The 23,901-nt window shown below is 36.7% G+C and overlaps 1 protein-coding gene across 1 annotated transcript; it reads left to right on the top strand.

Moving 5' to 3' along the window:
- Positions 1-432: 432 nt before the first annotated feature.
- Positions 433-1,427, top strand: LOC113291757 (metalloendoproteinase 4-MMP-like). Its single transcript, XM_026541252.1, has 2 exons — positions 433-501; positions 1,005-1,427. The coding sequence occupies exons 1-2, from the start codon at positions 433-435 to the stop codon at positions 1,425-1,427; spliced, it is 492 nt and encodes a 163-aa protein (XP_026397037.1).
- Positions 1,428-23,901: the final 22,474 nt, after the last annotated feature.

Genomic DNA, 23,901 nt, shown 5'->3' with positions numbered 1-23,901 from the left:
GGCTTCAATATTATTTCTTGCTCTCCTTCTGTTTGCATTTGTATGATGATATTTAGTGTTTCTGTCCATTTCTAAATAAAACTGATCTCTAGACTTTTGCCCCCAGAATTCACTTTGTATTTGGTGCCAATGCTCAATTTCTTGTTCCAACTTTAGAATTTCCTCGGTGCTGTTATCTTGAGGCTGTGAATTTTGCTGAACAGATTCCACTTGTTGATGAAGAAGATTTATGTTACTTTGAATGTCACCAAACTTACACCTATTCCATTTTGAGATATAATTTCTAGCTGTGTGTATTTTTCTTGAGACTTGGTGAGCATAAGATCCTTGTATTTGATTTCCCCAGGCAGCAGCAACGTCAGCTTTTAAAGACTCATCCCTTTCATAAACACTGAAAATACTTCTAGTTTCTCTTCTTATCACATTTAGAGGATGCAGTATCCAACATTATTGGACAATGATCTGAACCAATTTGAGGAAGATGAAGAACTTTTGAGTCAGGTACATGAAGCAACCAATCAGCATTACATAAAGCTCTGTCTAATCTTGATCTTCTAATACCAGTTCCATGTACATTGCTAGACCATGTAAATGATCTCCCAGAATAACCCAAATCTTCCAGCCCGGCATCACTAATCAATGCAAAGACTAAATTTTAGATTTTTCCGGAGAAATTAAATTTAAAAGCAAAAAGTCTCTAAATTCTTACTTTTTTTTTTGTTAGCTCCGAGGAATTAATATTATTTTACCAAAATTTTGATGTCTGTACCAAATACACCAAAGAAAGGCTAGCTGCTAATCCGAAGCCCCACTGAACTTTTAAGAGGCAAAAAACATTGATGGTTTGATACAAAGGTCCAACCTAGATTTTTAATGGACGCCGACATACTTGGGATCATACTATTGATTACATAAAAGTTTCGGAGATTCGTGTTGCTCTTAACCGTGCTTTCTCAAGATGGTCATCAGCCATTAATGTTAATTTTACATAAACTGATTATCAGCATGCCAACATCACAATCAATGGCAGTCCATTTGATAATACGGTGATTGCACATACAACCGGTCCGGGAAAAGGTGCATATTTACATTTTATTGCGGCATTTACGTTTGCAGTTGATTTCAATTCTGAGAAATCAGATGTGGCCGTTGATTTGGAATCCATCGCGCTACATGAAATTGGTCATGTCTTAGGCCTGGGTCATTCATCTGTTCCCGAATCTATTATGTGGCCTTCTCAACCCCCTAGAACCATAAAGGTCAAGTTAACATTGGATGATGTCATTGGTGCTCAACTCCTCTATGGCTCAAACCCAGAGTTTAATCTTGATTCTGTAATGAGTCCTGCAAGTAAGTCTTTTGGCTTAGGGGAAGTTATAACCATTTATGTTTCTTTAGTAGTTACAGCATTGTTTTCTTGTCTCTAATGGTTTTGTTATTATGGAATCCTCCTTTAGTAGATAGTTTTTGGACTCAATATTTGTAGCCATTTGGCATATAATTTTATTTATGAATTCCTCTTTATTAAGGTTTGTTATGGGAAATCATGTCTGCTGTGGTGGTTCACAATCCTTGAGAGGCCTAATATGCAGTCACAATCTGGTCTATACTTTAAACTTTGATGAACCAAATGGCTAAATAAGAAATACTTAGAGTACCTAGAGCATGAGTGTTCAACTTGTTTCTTGTTCTACGAGATAATTTTAGGTTTGGAACGGTAAATAATCCCGACAAAATCAGATCTTATTAATATTCGAATGCGCATTCTGCCAGAGAATGGGTGTGTCAATGTTAGAGCGTGCACCATAAAAGTGGGTGCAATTTGTCACTACTCTTCCTCGACCATTTGAAAACCATATAAAATCTCCTCGTTTGTAGTATTGTACCTCATGTAGTTGCATGACTAGATATCTTGCCATCATGCTCCTTACATTGAGTTGCTGCATAAGCAATCCATGCAACTTAAGCTTATGCAACATATTTTCTTACGGCTTGTGCAAAATAATGGCGAATTTAGTTACCAGTGCTCTGAAACAACTTTGTCATGTCAGATTCAATATCAGTATGCGGCCATGGAGAAACAAATAAACTGTGCATGATAATAATGTTGCAACTCAAACTGACATTCTATATTTTCCAAGTTCCGGTGGTTCAAAGGAAACCGTCAATTGTGAGACAAATGATAAAATCCATCACCCTTAAATCTCATACTGCCATTCTATTTTTTCTCCTTTCGTTCTTCATTTGTGTGCATGTATGTTGAGATTCAAACGCGTGCTGAATATTGTTGTTGTATACACATAATTCATCACTCGCCATGTGTCAGACGAGTTACACGTGGAAGACACGCAGCCTGAGACATCAAGACACGATGCCACGTCTCAACACCCAAAGGGAATCTTCCACCTACACATGTTCATCATCGGACTAATCCGACGGTAAAGAACCTAGAGGAACTGAAGTATCGAGCCACTGAGAAGCACTGAAGAACACCCTAGGATCTACTTTACTCCATATCAAGGAAGATCCAAGATCAACGACGGATATTAGACCCACTGACACGGATGTGATGGGAGCCGCAGACATCTATCTGGCACGTGCAGTCAGCCCAACCACCCGCATTAAACACCCTAAGCATAGAGTACATGTCAACCCACCCGTGGAGAAGAAAGAGGTGACCCATCGTCACCATGCATGACCGATGGAGCCATCGGTCAAGAACGAAGACCTCAGCGGGATCAGCACAAAGATCAAGAAGATAAGATTGCAACTGTCTCTGATAGTGGACCCCATGTTCTATCCCTATAAATACCACTCTCCACTAAGAGAGAAGGGGTCGACGAGTTTTGGGGGAAAAAGGAGAAGATAATAAGAGAAAGAAATAAGAAGAGTAAGTATGAGTTCTATTTCCCCTTAAGCTTCGTTATTCACACAGAGTCATTTGACTATCTTTGTAACTCCCAAATACACAGTGAAACACCAACCCTCGTGGACGTAGGCCTTAGTGCTGAACCACGTAAATCATCGTCTCATTTACATTCATCACTTTATCTTCTGTTTTGTATGCTTTACTTAGATCTGTATACTATGTGCGTAATCGTATGAATGGCTTAATTTACTTCACTTTGGCCAGACAAGGACGAGCCCGAAGGCTCGGAGCCTGATGGCCCCACGCTTATATCATTCTATCTATATTTCACCTTCCTTAGTTGTTTTATATGTAATGCGAATATTGTTTTCGAACACGATGATGCCATCGTTATTTTCGTGTTCACAATCTGGCGCTAGAAACAAGGACTTTGTCCCTGTAAAAGATTTATCTTATCCTGTGACTTTGCTCAATTTTGTTATTCCCAGCAACATTCTTTAAAATAATAGTGCTTGGGACAACTTCAACAAGATTTTTCTTCTCAACAAACTTCTTTATATCCGTGTTTTTCACTAGGAAAGCTCTTGGGATTTACATTCGGTTATATAGTTATCTTCGGATTTAAACTGATTTAAATCAAATATTGGATCCACGTTTTCAAGTTTTTATCTTTAAAACCCAAAAATCTATGAGTAGATCTACGTTCATTGGATCTACGTTTTCAAGTTTTTATCTTTAAAACCCAAAAATCTATGAGTAGATCTACGTTCATTGGATCTACGTTTTCAAATTTTTATCTTTAAAACCCAAATTTCTATGAGTAGATCTAGGCTTATTATTATTATAGGATCTACGTTTTCAAGTTTTCATGACCCAAAACCCGTGGGTCTACGCCCTGTCTAGTCTTCGGATCTGTGAGTGGATATATGTCTACGCTTTTATTACTGTTGAATCTACGTCTTCGGATCTGTGAGTGAATCTATGTTTTTAATCATCGGATCAAGTTTTCATGATTTAAACTCTCCAGATCTGCACTTCGATATTTTCTCCACCTTCCATGATGCTTAATTTGGACTAACATTGCTAACCAAACCCACATGGATATCGTTTCTTCGATGATGATTTATTTGTGCTGAAAAAAGATCGAAGATGGAAAAAGCGAAAGACGTGAGAAAAGCCAAGGCGTCGTCAAAAGATGCACCAAGGACAACCCCGGTTATGACGCGCAGCAAACAAAAAGGCGAAAAGCTTAAAGCATCCGACAAGATACAAGATGGAGATGAAAGCACGATGCCCTTGGATGACAGCAAAATTGCAGCGGAAGCATTAAAAGACGCAGCCGCCAAAGCGGGAGCCTCCAAAGCCGGAGCTTCCAGAGCAGGAGCCTCCAAAGTGACAGCGGCCACCCGACCAAATGAACATCGTGAAGAAATGGCAGAATCAGTAATATAACAACCACTCTACGGGATGCCGCTCACCAACGAACAGAATCAACCACTTCAAGCTAACCAACCTCTCATGATAGCAAATCATCCCGCGTGACAACAGATGGATCTCCAAGCCCCGCATATTGACCCACCGGTCCTATTGATACAGACTGTTGATGAAGATCAGACTGTAACGGCCGATGGACAAGTGCAGGTGGTAATACCGAACCAGGGATCAAACCATTATGTCCAGATAATGGCAGAGCTTGAAGAATTAAGGAAGAGCCAGAGGGTGTACGCATATGTGGTGGATATACTTGCACAAGAAAACCAACAACTCAAAGATAGGATCGCCCACAACGCAGAGGTAGAAAATCTGCACGATGAGGCTAACTCCATGGCACTGCTACTAAATCAAGACCGAAGGATGATAGTGGCCAATGTCAACAACCCAGAGGCGTTAAACCGAAGAGACGCCATAGGAAACCGACAGTCCGACCCAGATTACAACCTAGAGGACTCAGACTACTTTGATAATGAGATTCGAAGGCCAGGACGATCCACCATCCATGAGGACCACCAGCTGGAAATGGAAAATCTTCTTGCTGAAATGATGGCTGAAATAAAGCAGCTGAAAACTAGGCAAGGGGGTGGAAGACTGAAGCAAGTGATGAAGGAAGCCAACACTACACCACCAACCAAGCGCTTAGACAGAGCACTTATTCCACAAAAATGTTATGTACCAACTTTCGAATGTTACGATGGATCAAGTGATCCCGCGGCTCATCTTCGGTATTACAAACGAATCCTATCCCGATGAGATTATGACGATGCAGTCCTATGCAGATATTTTCCTTCAAGTTTAAAAGGATCAGCGTTGTGTTGGTTTGATAACTTTCCATCTAACTCCATCGATTCTTACAGCCAGCTCACTGAGAAATTCTTGGTAACCTACATGTACAATAAGGTCGTCAACAACGGAATGGACAAACTCTTCTTGTTGGCGATCGCTTATAAGAAGACGATTAGGGAGTATACTGATAAGTGGCACAAGATTTGCCAGGAAATAGGGAACGTCGATCCGGTGGTCAGTATCAACTGCTACAAGTGGGTGCTTGACAGGATGAGCCCGATATTTGTCGAGATTCATGGGAGCGTCCCCTCTACCGAAGGAGATCTTCGAGTGATCATAGAAAAGCATGCCAGGTTAGAGGAAATCCATCGGGAGAACCCCAGAGCCCAAACACAGAGGTCTCATCGGACTAATTCTGCGGAACAAGCCAGCGGATCCAAGATAAGTGGCTCAACCGAAAAACTTGACGAAGATAAGAATTGACGAAGGGATGATCGCAGACGCGATGATCGGAAGTTCGAAGATCAAGTTTACACGAAGCTAAATGCCATCTACACTCGCATCTTGAGGGAGATTAAAGGTTGAGAAAATCTAGAGTGGCCCTGGTCCAAGGGCAAACAACCCCCAAGATCCGAAAAGTTAAGAGATTACTGCGAGTACCACTGCTTCAATGGACACCAAATCGAGGAATGCAAGAACCTCAAAATTATGGTCCAAAAGCTGATTGACGCTGGGGACCTCAAACAGTACATCCAGAAGGCAGAAACCGGAGATAGAGTAAAACGAAGCAAACAGGTCCAGCTATCAGAAGAAAACCGAACGCTCAATACCATCTCATGCTCCGAAGCTACCGGTCTATCGTTGACTGCCCAAATAGGGAAAAGATTGAGGAAACAATTCGAAGATTATTGCGAGCTACATAAAATTGATGGGGTCGAAGTAGATGAGTATGAATTATGGATGGATGCTCCTATGACCTTCGATGCATAGGATGTCGAGGAGGATATGGAAGACCATAAAGATCCTTTGGTTCTCACATTACCCATCGCGGGGTGAAACATCAAGAAGATTCTCATAGACGGAGGAATTTCATTCAATGTCTTATTCTATGACACATACAAACGGATGGAATTAAATAAATATCAACTGATGTCTTCTTACTACACTATCTACGGGTTCAACGGTGCCCCCAACGAAGCCGCTGGGGGACATCGTTTTACAAGTAAATGCTGGACCCATGAAGGTTGATACTCGGTTCAGTGTGGTAGACGCACCTTCTCCCTACAACACCATCATTGGTAGAAGATGGGTGCACAGGCTCAAAGGTGTGACAACAACCTATCATCAGTTCCTTAGATTCCAAACACCCGAAGGGGTAATGGAAATAAAGGGAGATCAGGTCACCGCACGGGAATGCCAAGCTCTACAAAGTCATCTCAATAACGAACAAGATGAGCAACGAAAATCTCGAAGAAACCGAAACAAAGAAGCTGCAAAGGGAAAAGCAATTGATCTTTATCTTGAAGAAATCTCTGGAAAGAGTTTGACGAAGGAAAGCATTGTTCTAAGTGCCAAGGCAGGTACCTGAACAGCTAAGGAGGCTGAAGATCCTACCAAATGACATACTTTATTAGGAAACTGTACTAACAAACCCTGGTGGTTGTTTCATGTAAACATTCTCTGTTAAATCCTCATGTAATAATGCATTTGAAACATCCAATTGTCTTATTGACCATCCTCTTGTAACAACAATACATAAAACTACTCTAACTGTTGTTGATTTGACCACAGGACTAAAAGTTTTTCCATAGTCAAAACTGAAAAGGCGTGGGTCTAACAACCACATCCCATATTTCGCTTAGCAATCTGTATGGACAAACTCCAATATATTTCCAAGAGAATCAACTAGACAGTCAGACTCAATCAATGGAAATATATCCAAGAGTTTGTATCTCTGTTTCACAATGTAATCAACAAATCAAACAGGTAGAAATCCACGAGACTAATTATTATGTGAAACAACTTGAACGGTACCAAAGACCAATGTTCAAGTGTCAATCAATATATAATCAACAAGCAAAGGTTGGATTCTCAATTGATTGAACTAACGCACAACCCGTGATATTTCAATTATATTAACAAATATAAGGTGGAAAATAAATAACACAGACACCAGAAATTTTGTTAACGAGAAAACCGCAAATGCATGAAAACCCTGGGACCTAGTCCATATTTGACCATCACACTGTATTAAACCGCTACAGACACTAGCCTAATCCAGGTTAACTTCAGACTGGAATGTACTTGAGCCATAACCAATCTCACACTGATCAAGGTACAGTTGTGCTCCTTACGTCTCTGAATCCCAGCAGGACCCTACACACTTGATTGCCTTAGCTGATCTCACCCATAACTAAGAGTTGCTACGATCAAAAGTCGAAGACTTGATAAAGCAATTTGTCCCACACAGAAAGGTCTATTGTGTAGATAAATATGTCTCCCACGGTAAACCTATGAGTTTTGTTCCGTCTTTTCATAAATCAAGGTGAACAAGAACCAATTGATATACCGGACTTATATTCCCGAAGAACAGCCTAAAGATATCAATCATCTTACAATAATCTTAATCGTATGGTATCGAAACAAGATATTATTGAATCAAAAACGATGAGACGAAGATGTTTGTGACTACTTTTTATCTTGCCTATCAAAGAATAAATCTCGAGCCAATCTTAGAGAAGATAGTATTCAATACGATAGAAAATGCAAGATCAGATCACGCAACTACAAAGAAAATAGTTGGGTCTGGCTTCACAATCCTAATGAATTCTTTAAGTTGTTAAACTACAAGGTTTCATGAAAAACCTAAGGTTAAAGGAGAATCGACTCTAGTCGCAACTAGTATCACACATGAGGTGTGGGGATTAGGTTTCCCAGTTGCTAGAGTTCTCCTTTATATAGTCCTCAAATCAGGGTTCACAATCAATGTTACCTTGGTAACAAAGCATTCAATATTCACCGTTAGATGAAAACCTTATTTGACTCAAGTTAATATCTTTCAACCGTTAGATCGGACTTAGCTTGTTACACACAAATGAAATGTACTATCATTTAGATATGAGTAACCGTACCTAAACGTGTACACTTTGTTGGCTCAACAATAGTTAACCGAAGTTATCCATATGAACACTTTCAGGTCAACCTTATTCATCTTAACCATAACTTGTTCAAATGACTCAAATGAAACTGGTTCTAGAGTTGTTCAATTGTTTATAATCCCATAGAAATATAAGACACAATTGAAGCAAAATCGATTTTGATTCACTCGAATCAAGTCATGAACATTATAGTCACGGTTTTCAAAAGATTGCATTCCTTATTATATCAATGTATTAGTTAATGAACAAACCGATTTTAGAATATCATCCACTTAGGTATGCATACAGGTACGCGTACCTAAGTAGACGGACTAAGTTTGGGTTTCTCCAGTACGCGAACTGGTACGCATACCATCCAAACTCAGCAGAAAATTCCTACCAGGTTCCCGAACTTCACAAACCAACCAGTACGCGTACGGGTATGTACACCATGGCTCCCGGACATGGATTACATATATGAAAGTACGCATACTATGCTTAAATCCAATTTTTATAAACTCTCATTTCAACCATTGAAACATTCTTGGAAGACGGGAATAGCTGTCTCACACAAACTATTAACTTCAAGCAATTTTCAAGTGATTGAATGATCAATACGAAACATTTCGAGTCTACATCAAATGACTGTCTTACACAAATCATGTAAGATGTTACCAGGTGATTTTCACATGATCATCTTTTGACTTTTGTCAAGAATATAAGATGAGCTTGGTTAAAGCAAAAGCTTACCAACACATATTTCGAGAAATATGTAAGCGAGTTAAAATCAGCTCGAAATATCAAATGTGTATAATTGAAGTCTATATAGATATACGACTAATGTCTCAAATATGACATAGAGTAGATAGACTTTTTAGTGATCGATGAGTTCAAGTCTCCACATACTTTTTTTAGATGAAGTTCCACAAGCTCCCCTTGGTAGTTCTTCGTATTCAATCGATGAACGCCGTGAAGTCTAATGCTCAACTACACTTTTTATCCTAATCCGAGATTTAGCTATAAATAGACTAGAAATCAAGACTTATATTTTTGGAAACTAAACTTGACAAAGAGCTTAAGATAGCAACGCTTGCGAGTTCGTTCGAGCAGTTCTCTAACAGATACCATCTTGTTGATTGAATCCTTGGGATACTAATCTGTACTTGAACCTGTCCACTGTCCCATCTGATTTTAATTTAACCATGTATACCCACTAACAACCTAATATATTCAGGTTCAGGATCAACTAACTCCCATGTACCATTTCTTTTTAATGCATCATTTTCATCTCTCATTGAAACTTGCCGTTTTGAATTTTTGTTTCTTCTTTAAAACTTTTTGGTTCAGATGGAGTATTTAACAAAGAAGCAAAAGCATATGGAAGAGGATAATTTACTGAATGATAGGAAATATGATCAGGAAAAAAATTTGGTTTTAAAATACCAGTTTGAGATCTTGTAACAATTTTGGAAGAAGGAATTGTAACTGACGAAACTGTTGATATATCCTCTATAACAAGAGAGTCGGAAGAGGGAAGTTGAAACGAAGAGAGTGGTTGAGTATCTTCTAAATTATGAGAAACAAAAGTAGAATATGTAGAAAAATAAAACTCATATTTAGATAAAACAACATGTATATATATATATATATACCCCCATGTGACGTATTCTTTTTGAAATATGATCCTGCGATTACTCCTATAGAAGCCTCGGCCAAATGAATGACATATAGTATTATAGTTAAGGTAAATGCCAGAGAGTATATGAAAATGATGCTTCAACAGGATTAAAGAAAGTAATGTATCCAATAAAATAAAATTTGGAAAAGTATTACAACACTTATAATCTTTATGTAAAATACTGTATCCAATAAAATCACACTTTACATATTTTAGAGATAATTTTTCAACTCTGGAATGACCCAAGAAAGGATAACAGACACAACCAAAGACTCTTAGTAAAGAGTAATCTGGAAGATCATTATACAAAATTTTAAAAGGAGATTTATCATGAAGAATAGGTGTATGAGTTATGTTTATAAGATAAGTAGTTTCCAGAAAAGCATTATACCAATACTCTTTTGGACAAGATGAATTAAAAAGTACTGTACTATTTTCCACTTCAGTAATGTGTCTATGCTTTCTTTCAGCAAGACCATTCTATTCTGGTGTTTTAGGACAAGAAATTCTCAGTTGAATACCAGAAGAGTCTAAACTAGTGTTTTAGGATAAGAAATTCTCAGTTAAATACCAGAAGAGTCTAAAAAACCTTTAAAAGAACCTTTGACTAAGTCGTTTGCACCATCAGTTTGAAAAACTAAATTTTTTGTTTTAAACAAATTTTCAGTTTGACTCTTAAAATGTTGAAAATAGTGTAAAACTTCATTTTTAAGTTGAATTGGATAAATCCAGTGAAACCTACTAAAATCATCAATAAAGAGGATATAATACTTATGTCCTGCCAATTATGCAACAGGAGCATGACCCCACTCATCACCGTGAATTAGTGTGAGTGGAGATGAAGTATGGGAAGAAGATAAAGTACAAGGAAGTCTTTTACTTTTTGCTAATTGATAGGGATGACATATAGTTTGAGAATTTGTAGACTTCACAATGATGATTTTGTGATTATGAAATTGTTGAACAACTTTTGAAGAAGGTTGTCCTAACCTGCCATACCAAACATTAGAAGAAGCAACAAGAGATGAAAAAGCATACTGCATCATAGTATAAGTTATAGGATACAAGTTATTAACCATTTTACCCTTTGCTAATAGATCATGACTATGCAAGTCCCTTATCTCATATCCTAAAGGATCAAAAGTAATATAACGTGCATTGTCTTTTGTGAATTTATCTACTGAGAGTAAATTATGTTTCATGTCTGGCACATGTAAAACATTATCTAGTCTTAAACTTATTTTTGGTGTATGAACTTGAGCACTACCAGTAAGAGAAATAGTCAGAGTCTTACCATTTCCACTCACGACGCTGTCCTTGCCCTTGTAGTTAGAAGTATTGTATAGCAAAGTCCAATCTCCAGTCATATGAGTTGAAGCACCTATATCAGAGACCCATACCGTATTTGAGGATGATGGAACATCATTCATTTTTGACATTCAAACTTGTGTAAACATGTTGAGTTGCACTAGAAGAAAAGGTTGTGTCATTTGAGCAATTAACTTGACCATCAGAATTTGCATAATTTTCTTAAGCTTTATATCCATATGAATTACCACCATTTGAATTTCCAGTAGGAGGTGGCTGATACCTAAAAAAAGCATCATGTTATAATATGACTATCCTTTTTACATATCTAACATAACATATTTGAATAATCCAAGGTCTTCTATCTCCATTTGAGCTTGACCCATTTGAGGAACTTGAACTAGACCCTCAAACCGATCACGCCATAACAGATTTTTTGAACCATCCAATTTCATAGGAAAAAAAATCGTTGTACTATTAAAGGGAAGAGAACATGAATTATCATTGCCAGCAGAAGTCGACATATTGTTGTGAAATGAATTATTTTGTATATGTACTTGAAATTGATCAAAACTGTTATTGTTGATTATGGTTTTGTTATTGTTGTTGATGTAAGTACCAGATATGATAGTTACCATAATTTTTTTCTCAGATGAACCTTAAAATTGAATTGGAGAAAAATTATTGAATTTATATTTACCCAAATTGTGAGGAAAGCTGAAAAGTATTGAAAAAGATTGTTAAGCTTTGAAGAAGAAATGTTACTAGTCTGATACCATGAGAGTTATTAAGCTCTTACGATAATCAAGAAACTAAAATTGAAACAAATATGAAAAAAGACTAATTGACTTTGTCAATACAATCCAATATTAAGCTCTCATGACAAACAATATTTAAACATATTAAATAATGTCTGTTACAGAACTATGTCAAGGACCTTTCACTAACAAGACTAATTGACTTTGTCAATACAATTAGACTTTGACTAATATTCCTATTAAAATATTCATCTTTGTTGTCTCCGTCGTCAAAATCTTCATCATCAACTTATCTAACGACAAAATCTTCATCGGTGGTTTCTTTGACGACGGAAGCTTCATCACTAGCTATAAAAGATTTGAGCAAATTATTCCTATTTTGGGAGCACATCTTTCTAAAGAAGAAAACCAAATTAAATGGTTGAATTTTAATTCCGAGTTTCACTAATTATTCATACTTGTATTTTTCTTACTCCGACAATCCTTCTCTTTATTTTGTCGTATAAATCGTATTGTACTTTTACCGTATATTCTTGTTACTTTATATTCTTTTATTTTCGATCATAAACTCATTGTAACCTCGAATTTCCACTAATGAAAAGGTTCTTTTTTTAAAAAAAAAAATACCATATCCATATGAAACAAAATATTCCTTACAATTGGATCTTTTGGACTGGTCCCTTGTAACAACCTTAAAAAAATATGCATTGTCTTACCCAAAAAAAAAAGAATATCCCAAAGAAGATCCCACCTTTTACAAAAGAATTCTATCATAAGGGCTCCAAATGTTTTGTTTTGAGGGCTCATGATAAGACAAAATCGGGTTATGAAATAGCAATCAACAAAACCTCCTTATCCTATTGTTTTTGTTAGGGATAGAATGCCCTCGATTAAAAGATAACCTAATCTAAATAATACTCCTTCCGTCCCAAATTAAATGTGCTAGTTTGCACAATTATTAAGGAAAGGAGAAAAGGGGAGTATGTTTAAGTATTTCTTACAATTATACTCTTATGAATAATAACTAGTAAAACTTAGAAATGATTTATCTCTTAAACTATACCACAGTTGTTCGTAAACTTTATACTGTTGAAAAGCATTTTAAAACACATACGTAACGAATATAAACATGGCTATCAAATTATACATATTTCTTATAGTAACAATAATCAATTAAAAGAATAGTTTTAGAAATATCCCCTTGATTAGTGAGATAGCTCATCTATTTATGAGACAAAATTTAAAACCAACTAGCTCATATAATTTGGAACGGAGGTAGTATTAGTGATTAGATTAGACTAATAATTGATTAGTGTTCGGAAATCAAAAATAAAAAAAAATGATTTTTTTGTCTTTTTTGAAAATTAAACTTACGATTAGGAAATACAATACATAAAAGTTTATATTTTTCCAACAATAGATAAAATCAGAATAACTTCTTACGGTTGGGAAAATTATGAAAAATAACCACTTATGGTTGGGAAAATTCCGATTACTTTTTGTTGAAACTTTAATATACGGTTGGGAGTTCATATTTTCCAACCCGTATTCAGTTTTGAAACTAATTTTTAAATCCCTAGTTTAATCGAATCTTACATATTGATACAATCAAGAAAAAGAAAAAATGATGGATTTTTCAATTCTTACCCAATTAAAATCATTTTTGGCCGAAATAATCATTGTTGAATAAGAAAAAAATGGAAGAAGAGGCAGTGAAGGAGACAATTTCTTTCTTTTTTTACTTTTCTAGGTCAGTCGGTTTTTTTTAAGGTTTGGTTTTTTATTTTGATTTTAATAAAATTAAGGTTTGGTAATTAAATTAGTTATCAAAGGATGTTTTTATATTTTTATTATAGTTTAGGTCCCCTTCATCCATGTTTAGGATTTCTAAATCCATAGGAGTTCTCAAAATCAAATCTTTGGAACCGTGTAATAATTTTCTTTAATACCACCCCTCTTTTCCTTAAAACTGTAATTTGATAACCAACTCAACTGTTTGGATACTTACTTTCTATTCAAACAAAGCACAAACATAGATACGCCCTTGAACACTTCTTTGCTGCATCCGTGCATACATATGTATGCATACCGATAGTTTATTCAGAAGACCAAAGATAAGAATTCATGCTTTCAATGATCTTTTGGCAGAGAGCTAGATAAGCAACCGGAGCCCGAGAATCCTCATTAACCTTCTCATATTCAATACTGAGACTCACAATACCCCCGCATCCGTCAGCCTATGGACTAACTGTAAGTATCAAATGGAACTTCTTGTAGCCATTCATCATATCACCTCCAACGGCACAGTGACAGATGATCATTGTTTCGTCTGTGTATGTCGTTTTCTCTTGAACAGTTAATGATTTACCCTCTGCATAGAACAGACATGTACAAAGATGCGTCAAGATTAAGGAGCTGCATGTTTCATAACACATAATTACCGAGTGATGATATCAGTAATCTGAATTCGAAACTCGCTAGAACCAAATTATCGCAAATGCGATGCAATCAAATGTGAAGAAAAAATCATCTGATGGTGATAGACATGATATTGATGTGTACATACCACAAGCATAGCCTCACTCCTTGACGCAGCCAGAGTGAGCTCCATCTCCTTCAATGACTTTGACGCTGGAGTAAATTTGAGGTAATACTTTTGGAAGTTCTTGGTAGTGCTTATACAATTTGTAATGCCCGTCTTGATTTCCACTTCGGTCACCATTTTTCCAACTAGACTAGGAGCCATTGATAGAAGAATATCGTTTGTTTCTCTAGATAGAAATGTTGAGTTGAGAGATAAGATGTTTGTGAAGTGATATTTGAAGAGTTTATACAGGAAATGATAACAACTAAAAGCCATCAAAACTTGATTAGTGATAAAATTTTGATCACTTTATTTATTAATATTTTCCTTAACCGAACTCCCTCTTGGTTCATGTCTAAATAAGTATTAAACTTTTGTGTCTCAGCAACACTTGGGTTAATTGCAAATTTTAGAAATATGATCCTGCAATTACTTTTCCAAATGCCACTTGTCATTCACTCCTGGTATGACATTGGTGGGACTGTTCTTGGAAATATTAGTGCATTATTATGAGGTCAAATTTGACGGTACGATGGGTACTCAGGACCACTGTAGTTAATATCGGATATCGGTTCATCTCGGCCGGGACCGATACACTAGTACGATTTTATATCGGGGATATTATCGTTGAAATATCGGTTCTAGATTTAGAGAATATAATTTTATATTAAACATTTCTCCACACATTTTCGGATAAGATATAATAGATAACATCAATTTTATCAAAAAAACAAAACAGTAACTTTAGTAGACTTGCTTCGAGAGCTACATGCACCTCTACTACCACCTGGAAGACTTTCTTCGCCAAAATTACCCTTAAACTTTATAGAAAACGACCAATACCGTCTCATATCAGGAAATGTAGGAAAATTTCGTATCGACCGATACGGCCGATATTTGACCGAAACGGCCGATATTCGACCGATACGGTCGATATTATCGGGCGAATATCGTATCCCGATATCCTTCTTATCGTATCGTTCTGGGCCGATATCCGAAATATCCCCGATATATCAGCCGATACGGCCGATATTGACTACATTGCTCATGACTTCATGAGAGAGTGGATTTTGGGGATGACTAGAAGACAAAAAGGAGTTGTGAAGTAATAAACTTTATCCAATTATTTTTGATTACGGCAAATATGCCTTTGATTTGATTATTGCTAATTATGATGAATAACTAAATTAATTACGATTAGTGAAAATCAAAACATTTTTGTTTATTCTGATTTAGGAGGATCATGATGATTTTCTCGAACTTTTTTTCTAAAAATCTTAGATTTTTTCGATTTTTGCGGTTGTGAAAAACCTGGCATTTTTAAGGGCCAATAATAAGACAAAAATGGTCACCCAAAAATAAAATGCAGCCAGTCCTTATCACGAGTTTTCGTAATGGCGGAACTATCCTTTAAAATTCGGACGCTAAAGTACCATATTATCACCCAAATGCATTCGGTAGCCAAAAAAATTCATATACTTCCGATTATGGTCGGCGCAGTATTAGAATGTATTTTGTCAAAAAAAATTCATTGCTTTTCATTTTTGAGTAATAAGAGTGAGAGAGAAGAAGGTGGAGGAAAAAAGTGAAAAACCAATTTTTGATTACAAAGATGGATAGATATGAAGAAGAAGGTGAGAATCATGGTGAAGAACATAATGTTGAAAATTTGGGGTATATGATGAACGATACAAACTTTTGCGGAGAGGAAACCCTAGACGACGCTTTCATGGAAGAAAATGGAGAATCACCCGATATTGAAGCTAATGATGCATCTAACACACAGGTATTGTGTTAAGAACCTCAAATACCCACTTTGTATGCGTTTATATACCATTCAAAACAAACAAAAAACGATTTTTGCATGCATTGAATGCCCTGATCTACCCAGACTCGGGAGCTAATGTCTATAAATATTCCCCGAATGTATCTTCATGTGTAAAATTTATGTTCATTCGGTAGTTTTGTTGATTACATTGTCTTCCGAATATAAGAAAACCCCAAAATTGGTTTTACACAATTTGGGGTCATTTGGTAGTTATGTAGAGTATAATTTCTTCTGAATTCCCCGAAAATGAATTCCTCAAAAATTTCAAAATTCATTATTTTCTTCTTTCACATTCGGTAGTTTTGCATATTAAAATATATATCGAATATATCCTTGGCCCCAAAATCATCATCTTTGAAAATCGGATGTACATTAATTATGTTAAATTCCGAATCCGTATATTCAGAACAAATTTATATAATTTAGCTTCCGATTATATTATATTTTGTACTCAGTGACCTGTGTAAATTCATTCGCATTAATCAGTTGTTTAATGGAAACAACTACCTCCCGAGTGTTGTATATTCGGAAGTTAAGTGTAGTTATTGTATTCCGATTGTTGTAAAATAAGTTGTTTCTTTTATTTGCAGGCCGTTATAAAGTTTGTCGATGATTTCTATTTGAGGAGAGATACTTCTCTATACTACGAAAACGATTTGGTATACTCATTACTACTCTTTTGTTTCCTTTTTTGTATTTTAAATCCTTATGCTTATTAGATATTGTTTTGTTTTATGCACGTTTAGACATTTGGAAGTAAGGAGGAAGAAAAGAAGTGGCTTTTCAACAAGGCAAAAGATAACATGTGCGTGGTAGTTCAAAACAATCATGTGAGTGACACTCGATTTGAAATGATTTGTGAGCGGGGTGGGACGCGAAATAGTCACCAAGGAGATAATAGTAAGTACGTCCGGAAGACGAATAGGAAATACCGAAGCAATACAAAGAAGATAGGATGCCCGTTTAAGATTGTCTTCTATAAGCCCGACGGTAGTGAAGGTAAAGAGTATAAAATGTTTAAAGTTGATAATGGTTGTTACAACCATGATGATCCGGACACTCTAATTCGACATGTAATGGTTGCCAAGTTAAAACAACATCAAATGGAGACGGTGAGGTCTATGCGGATTTAAAAAGCGAGTGCGATCTTAAGTAAAATTAAGGTGGACGACCCCGACAACTTGTCTACTTTATCTACGATTAAGTCGGCCCTAGCGATGATCAAAAGGACGGAATGGGATGGTAGAACGGTCATGCAACAATCAGAGTGGTTAGCGGAGTTACACGACTACACCTTGATAAGGGAAGAAAATGATGGTAAAGTGGTTCGTATTTTCTTGGCACATCCCAAAATGATCCAATCGGCTCAATGCTTTCATCAAATTTTGTTGATAGATGATAGTTATAAGACAAACAAGTATAACATGTCGTTGTTGAACATTGCTTGTCACACTTCCAACAAAAAAATGTTTACGGTTGCATGGGGTTTAATGGATCATGAAAACAATGTGAGTTTCATTTGGATGTTGGAGACGTTGAGGTCAATTTATAACGGCGATAATTATCCACGGGTTATGGTAACAGATAACGATCAAGCCCTAATGCATGCAATAGCGGTAGTGTTTCCGGAAGCCCAAAACTTGCAATGTACGTGGCACATTCAATGCAACCTCAAAATCAATTGCTATCGTCATTTCCAAGCTAAAAGCCAAGGAAAGGTACCAAGCGGTCGAAATAAGAGGATGAGCGCATTAGTAAACTAACCGTGGAAGAACAAGAGGAAGAGAAACGGTTATTTGAAGAAAAATGGAAGGAGCATGGAATCATTTGGAAAATGTTCATGAAGCATGGGACAAGATTGTTTGGTCGATGACGGAGGAAATTTATGAAAATAACTTGAATAAATTTGAGGATGAATATGGCACGAAATACAAAAAAGCCGTTGCGTATTGTAAAAAACAATGGTTACCGCTTAAGGAGAGGTTTGTGTTTGCATGGACATATGAATACTGAAACTTCAAGAATGGGGCGACAAGCATTGCGGAGGGGTCTCATGGACGACTAAAGAAAATACTACTTGGTAGTCAAAATGGAGTTGTGTCGATCCAAGAAGCAGTCCATGAATACACCAGTCGGGATCTCACAAAGATTAGGGGTTGTATGCAATTTAATATACACCAATTCCCCAATGAACATGAGAAATAAAGATTGCTTCTAAGGGGCATTGTTCATAAAGTTTCGAGATGGGCAATAAATCACATGATGGAACAATTGAAGTTTTATAAAAAGTACGATGACGAGGATACGGTTTGTGTTTGCAAGGATATGATAGGTATTGGACTCCCTTGTCGTCATAAGTTGGGTAGGTATGTCGAAGTTATTGACATCAATGATATTCATCCATTTTGAAAGCAATTAAATTTCACTCCAAGAACCCCGGTAGTTGACGGTCCGTCGCTCTTGGAGTCGGAATTGTGTGCACGAATTATGGAGCGTTATGCTACAACAAATGGCGCCAAGAAGCAAATATTTATGCACCATTTGGAGGAAGCTCTTCACCCTCTCTTAAGGGAGGTTGATGAACCTATTAAGAAAAAGGGTGGGGGTAGGCCGAACACCAAAGTTTCAAGGACCATTTAAAGGAAATAATTGAAGGCATATTGGTCTACCAAAAGAATATTGTGTAGGCACGAGCGTTCGGAAGCCGAATTTGAAGATGAGCCGCAACCAAAGAAAAGAGGTCGCCCAAGAAAAGATCAAAGTGGACTACCCACCCGAAAAGTGAGACCAAATGTATCTATGGATCCTTCTCAAGTAAGTCAAGCCGAAGCGGTGGAAGAAGTTGTGTTAGTGGAGTCCCAAACTAGCTCTGCAGTTATTAATCAAATGAGCGACTCACAACAAACACAACCAACGAAAATGGTGACTATAAAAGAGAAGTATGGTACTCTTTGTTGTCCTAGGGATTTTCATGGAAGACCGACACGATCAACGTATACGATTATAGAAGAGTACTTGGTGCAACTCCCTCCACTCATTGTTCCATTTATTTTGTCGACCGACGAGGTTGATGGGGATAGCAATTGTGGGTTTCACGTCGCTACGGAACAAATTGGTCACTTTGATGAGGCGGTTATTGAATGCCAAAAATTAAGAAATAAGATGGCGGTGCAACTAGTAAAGGACAAGGATTTCTATATCTCTATGATGAGGGCCGGAGATAGACATGATAAAGAACAAGAGTTCAAAGAATTTTGTGCACGTGTAAAGTGCCGGAGGGGATTGAAATCAATAGGAGCCAAGTATTGGATGATAATGCCTAAATGTGGATTTCTCCTAGCGGAAGTTTTGAATTGCGTGGTACATTTGTTTGTTCCTCCAAGGTATGGACATAGTTTCACGTTTGCACCAACAAGGAAGGTTTGCGACGAATCGGCTAAAGATAGAAGAATTGTTATGGAATTTGTGAATGAGATGCATTTTATCGGTTTAAGGGTAAAGAAAGATTATCCATTACCTCCGTTGAATACGTGGACGGATTACTTCCCAACAAACCATTGCAAGGATTGGTTGAAACAATATGAGTCCAACATGCTTGATTGGGACTGCGTCATGGACAACAACTTTCCTGATGGGTTACTCGAATTGATCGAAGATGATGATAATTAGTTTGGTCATAATGTTTAGAAGATGTAATTTGAACCGGCGTTTTTGTAAAAACAAAATTGGAAATTTTTTATGAAGATATATGATGTAATCGGAAGGAACTTATACAATGTTTCTCTCCGAATGACGTAATCGGGAGATCTATATTTTATTTAAGTTCCGAATGTATGCATTGTGAATTCAGAAACCTTGAGAAATTGGAACATTCCCAGAATCGGTAGACAATTATACACGGTTATCTTCCGAATCCTGTAATCGTTAGTTTTTTGTTTTATTTAGTGTCTGAATATATGCATTTTGAATTCAGTATCCTGGAGAACTTGGAACAGTCCCATAATCGGCTGAAAGTTATAAAATGTTTCCCGCAGAATACCATATTCGGGAGTATTATGTTTATTTAATCTCCGAATATATGCATTTTGAATTCAGAACCCTGGAGAAATTGTAACACTCTCATAATCGGTAGAGTAAATAATTTAATGATATTCGAATATAACCTTACATTGACAATCTTTGGAACACCATCAGATTCGGTAGATTAAATAACATACTAACTTCCGATTATAACAAATTTCGCATAATCAAGGGAGTTTTTACATAATCAGTGGATAATATAATAACTAGACTTCCGAATGCAACTAAATTGTGCCAAACTATACTGTTGCCAGTCCCTTCAAGAATTCATAACTTCCTTCGTACATGAATTCTTCTCCTTGTTCCTCTAAGTAGTGCCTTTTTGCGAGTGTCTCCTACATAAACCAACAAATACAAAAGAATGCTAAGTTCGTATAGTTTAGTAATAAGAAGATATATATCGACCCGGTCTTTTGTAAACAAGTACTTACAAATTGTTGGACCGACAAGCTTAAGTGGCTTGTTAAAGATCCTCTTTTGTATTGTTATGTAATCATTCACTCCTTTTTGGATAACTCGGAAACGATCATGAACTTGTTGGAGGGATCTTTGCTTTGAATTTCCATATTCTCGCACATACTTGCTATACACTCTCCCCCAAAATATTTCTTGTGTTAACCTTCCGGCTATGACATCTTCACGTCTTGTTTCATGGTACCATGTTTTTACAATACCCAAATCTTCAGCTACGTCATAGGTTGCCATGATCGTAATATGAGATATAGAATGAATTAGAAATATTGGAGGATGGAAGATATTCTTGTAGATATGTGTTGTTTGGTACATAAATTATAAGGGGTTGCCCTCCTTTTATAGATTAGAGTCCCAACGGCTCTTTCTTTCTTTTTTGAAAATATGGACGTTTATATGAGGTGTCACACTTGTGTACGGATGCAACATATGCTTTCCTATCAATAATGCAGTACAATCGGAAGTAGAAAAAGAATATTTACTACCGAATACAGCAAATTCACAGAATCAAGAAAAACTAAATCTACCGAATGAACAACATTTAGACACATGATAGTCTGATTAGTTCACCCTTTTATAATCGGAGGGAATATTACAATCAATTATCGAATTCGTAATATTTGGAGAACAACGAAACGTATTCTTACGATTGTAGTAATTCGGTAGACAAAATTAATGCATATCTACCGATTTGGTGGGACTTTCGAGGCACAACTATTTTATTTTTGAATATAATGTAATCGGAACAAATATATTGTAACACATGCTTCCGATTAATGACATTCAGTAATAAAAATTAAAACTATCTTCTGATTATTGTTAACATTTTGAAAGTTATAACATTCAAACATCACATGTTATTCTTTTTTCCCAGTCCGAGATGCAACAATCAATGTCGCTTCGAAATGTAGAAACGACTCTCCTCTCCACTTGGTATAAGCATCTTGTGCCGCAAACCTGTCGTCTCTGTGCCTAGCAAGAATACGGTTGTACTCGGTGCACAATTTCATAACATGATGCACCCTTGAAGAAACGTGGGACGGTTCATACTGATGGCGTGGCTTCTTGTACTTACCAACAAAAGGATCCAGTGAAACATTGCTCCAAAATATATTATCATAACGATCTTCTTCGGATAGATCTTTCACAATGTAATAATTTCTTATCCATTCGGTCTCTTCTTCAACTTATTTCAATCTTTCTCTAAGATGAAATTGTTTTTGACCTCGTTTCTTTGCCTTGATTTCCTCTTCTTCATCCTTCGTTTCTTTTGTTGGTCGTTTGTTTCTTTTTTGTATCTCTTCTTCCATTGCTGCAATTGATGAAGTCGAAGCATGCGGTCGATTGATGATGGACTAGCCAATGAATAGGTTTTTCACTTTGATTTTCACCTCAATAAATATTAGTATGGTGCATGATAAGGGGGGTTACCCTCCCTTATATAAATTAGAGTCCCAACGGCTCTTTTTTTTGAAAATATGGCTGTTGAGGTGAGGTGTAACACGAGTACACGGTTGATAACGTTCGCTTTCGTATCAATAATGAAATACATATATATCGTCCGAGTGTCACATTCGGAGGCTACAAATACACATATACTTCCGAATGTGTATTGGCCCAAAAATCAGAAATTTCGAAAAAACTTAAATAAACTATTTTACTAAACTACCGAATATAGGTTGTCTAACCTACTAAGACGTCCTTTTGAACCACCTAGAGCCATGGCATGGCTGCTTTTGTACCTGTCACATTCGGAGGCTACAAATATACATACACCTCCGAATGTCTGTTGGCCCAAAAATCAGAAATTTCGAAAAAACTTAAATTTTCTGGTACTGCAACAGGTATGTTCGGAAGATAAACTATTTTACTAAACTACCGAATATAGGTTGGATAACCTTCTCAGACAGCCTTTTGAACCACCTAGAGCCATGGCATTGCTGGTTTTGTACCTGTCACATTCGGAGGCTACAAATATACATATACCTCCGAATGTGTGTTGGCCCAAAAATCAGAAATTTCGAAAAAACTTAAATTTTCTGGTACTGCAACAGGTATATTCGGAAGATAAGCTATTTTACTAGATTCCCGAATATAGGTTGTCTAACCTTCTCAGACGGCCTTTTGAACCACCTAGAGCCATGGCATGGCTGGTTTTGTACCTGTCACATTCAGAGGCTACAAATATACATATACCCCCGAGTGTGTGTTGGCCCAAAAGTCAGAAATTTCGAAAAAACTTAAATTTTCTGGTACTGCAACATGTATATTCGGAAGATAACCTATTTTACTAGATTCCCGAATATAGGTTGGCTAACCTGCTCAGACGGCCTTTTGAACCACCTAGAGCCATGGTATGGTTGGTTTTGTACCTGTCACATTCGGAGGCTACAAATATACATATACTTCTGAATGTTTGTTGGCCCAAAAAGCAGAAATTTCGGAAAAAAAAAACTTAAATTTTCTGGTACTGCAACAGGTATATTCGGAAGATAAATTATTTTACTAAACTACCGAATATAGGTTGGCTAACCTAGTAAGGCGGCTTTTTGAACCACCTAGAGCCATGGCATGGATGGTTTTGTACCTATCACATTCGGAGGCTACAAATATACATATACCTCCGAATGTGTGTTGGCCCAAAAATCAGAAATTTCGAAAAAAACTTAAATTTTCTGGTACTGCAACAGGTATATTCGGCTGATAACCTATTTTACTATATTCCCGAATATAGGTTGGCTAACTTTCTGGTTTTGTACCTGTCACATTCGAAGGCTAAAAATATACATATACCTCCGAATGTTGAAGATTCAGAGGCTACGTTTATCTATCAACCTTCAGATTTGGCCAATTGTACGAATTCGGAAGAAAAATATAGTGCATAAACTCCCGAATGTGATTTAACATT

The sequence above is a fragment of the Papaver somniferum genome, chromosome 6 (genome assembly GCF_003573695.1).
Source record: "Papaver somniferum cultivar HN1 chromosome 6, ASM357369v1, whole genome shotgun sequence".
Lineage (NCBI taxonomy): Eukaryota > Viridiplantae > Streptophyta > Magnoliopsida > Ranunculales > Papaveraceae > Papaver > Papaver somniferum.
Note: the sequence above shows the minus strand (reverse complement) of the source record. Positions and strands in the feature narration are given on the sequence as shown.

Coding starts and splice junctions, on each gene's coding strand:
- LOC113291757 (XM_026541252.1), top strand. CDS start 433: ATGCAGTATCCAACATTATTGGACAATGATCTGAACCAATTTGAGGAA. Junction 502..1,004: donor ATGAAGAACTTTTGAGTCAG/GTACATGAAGCA, acceptor ACTGATTATCAG/CATGCCAACATCACAATCAA.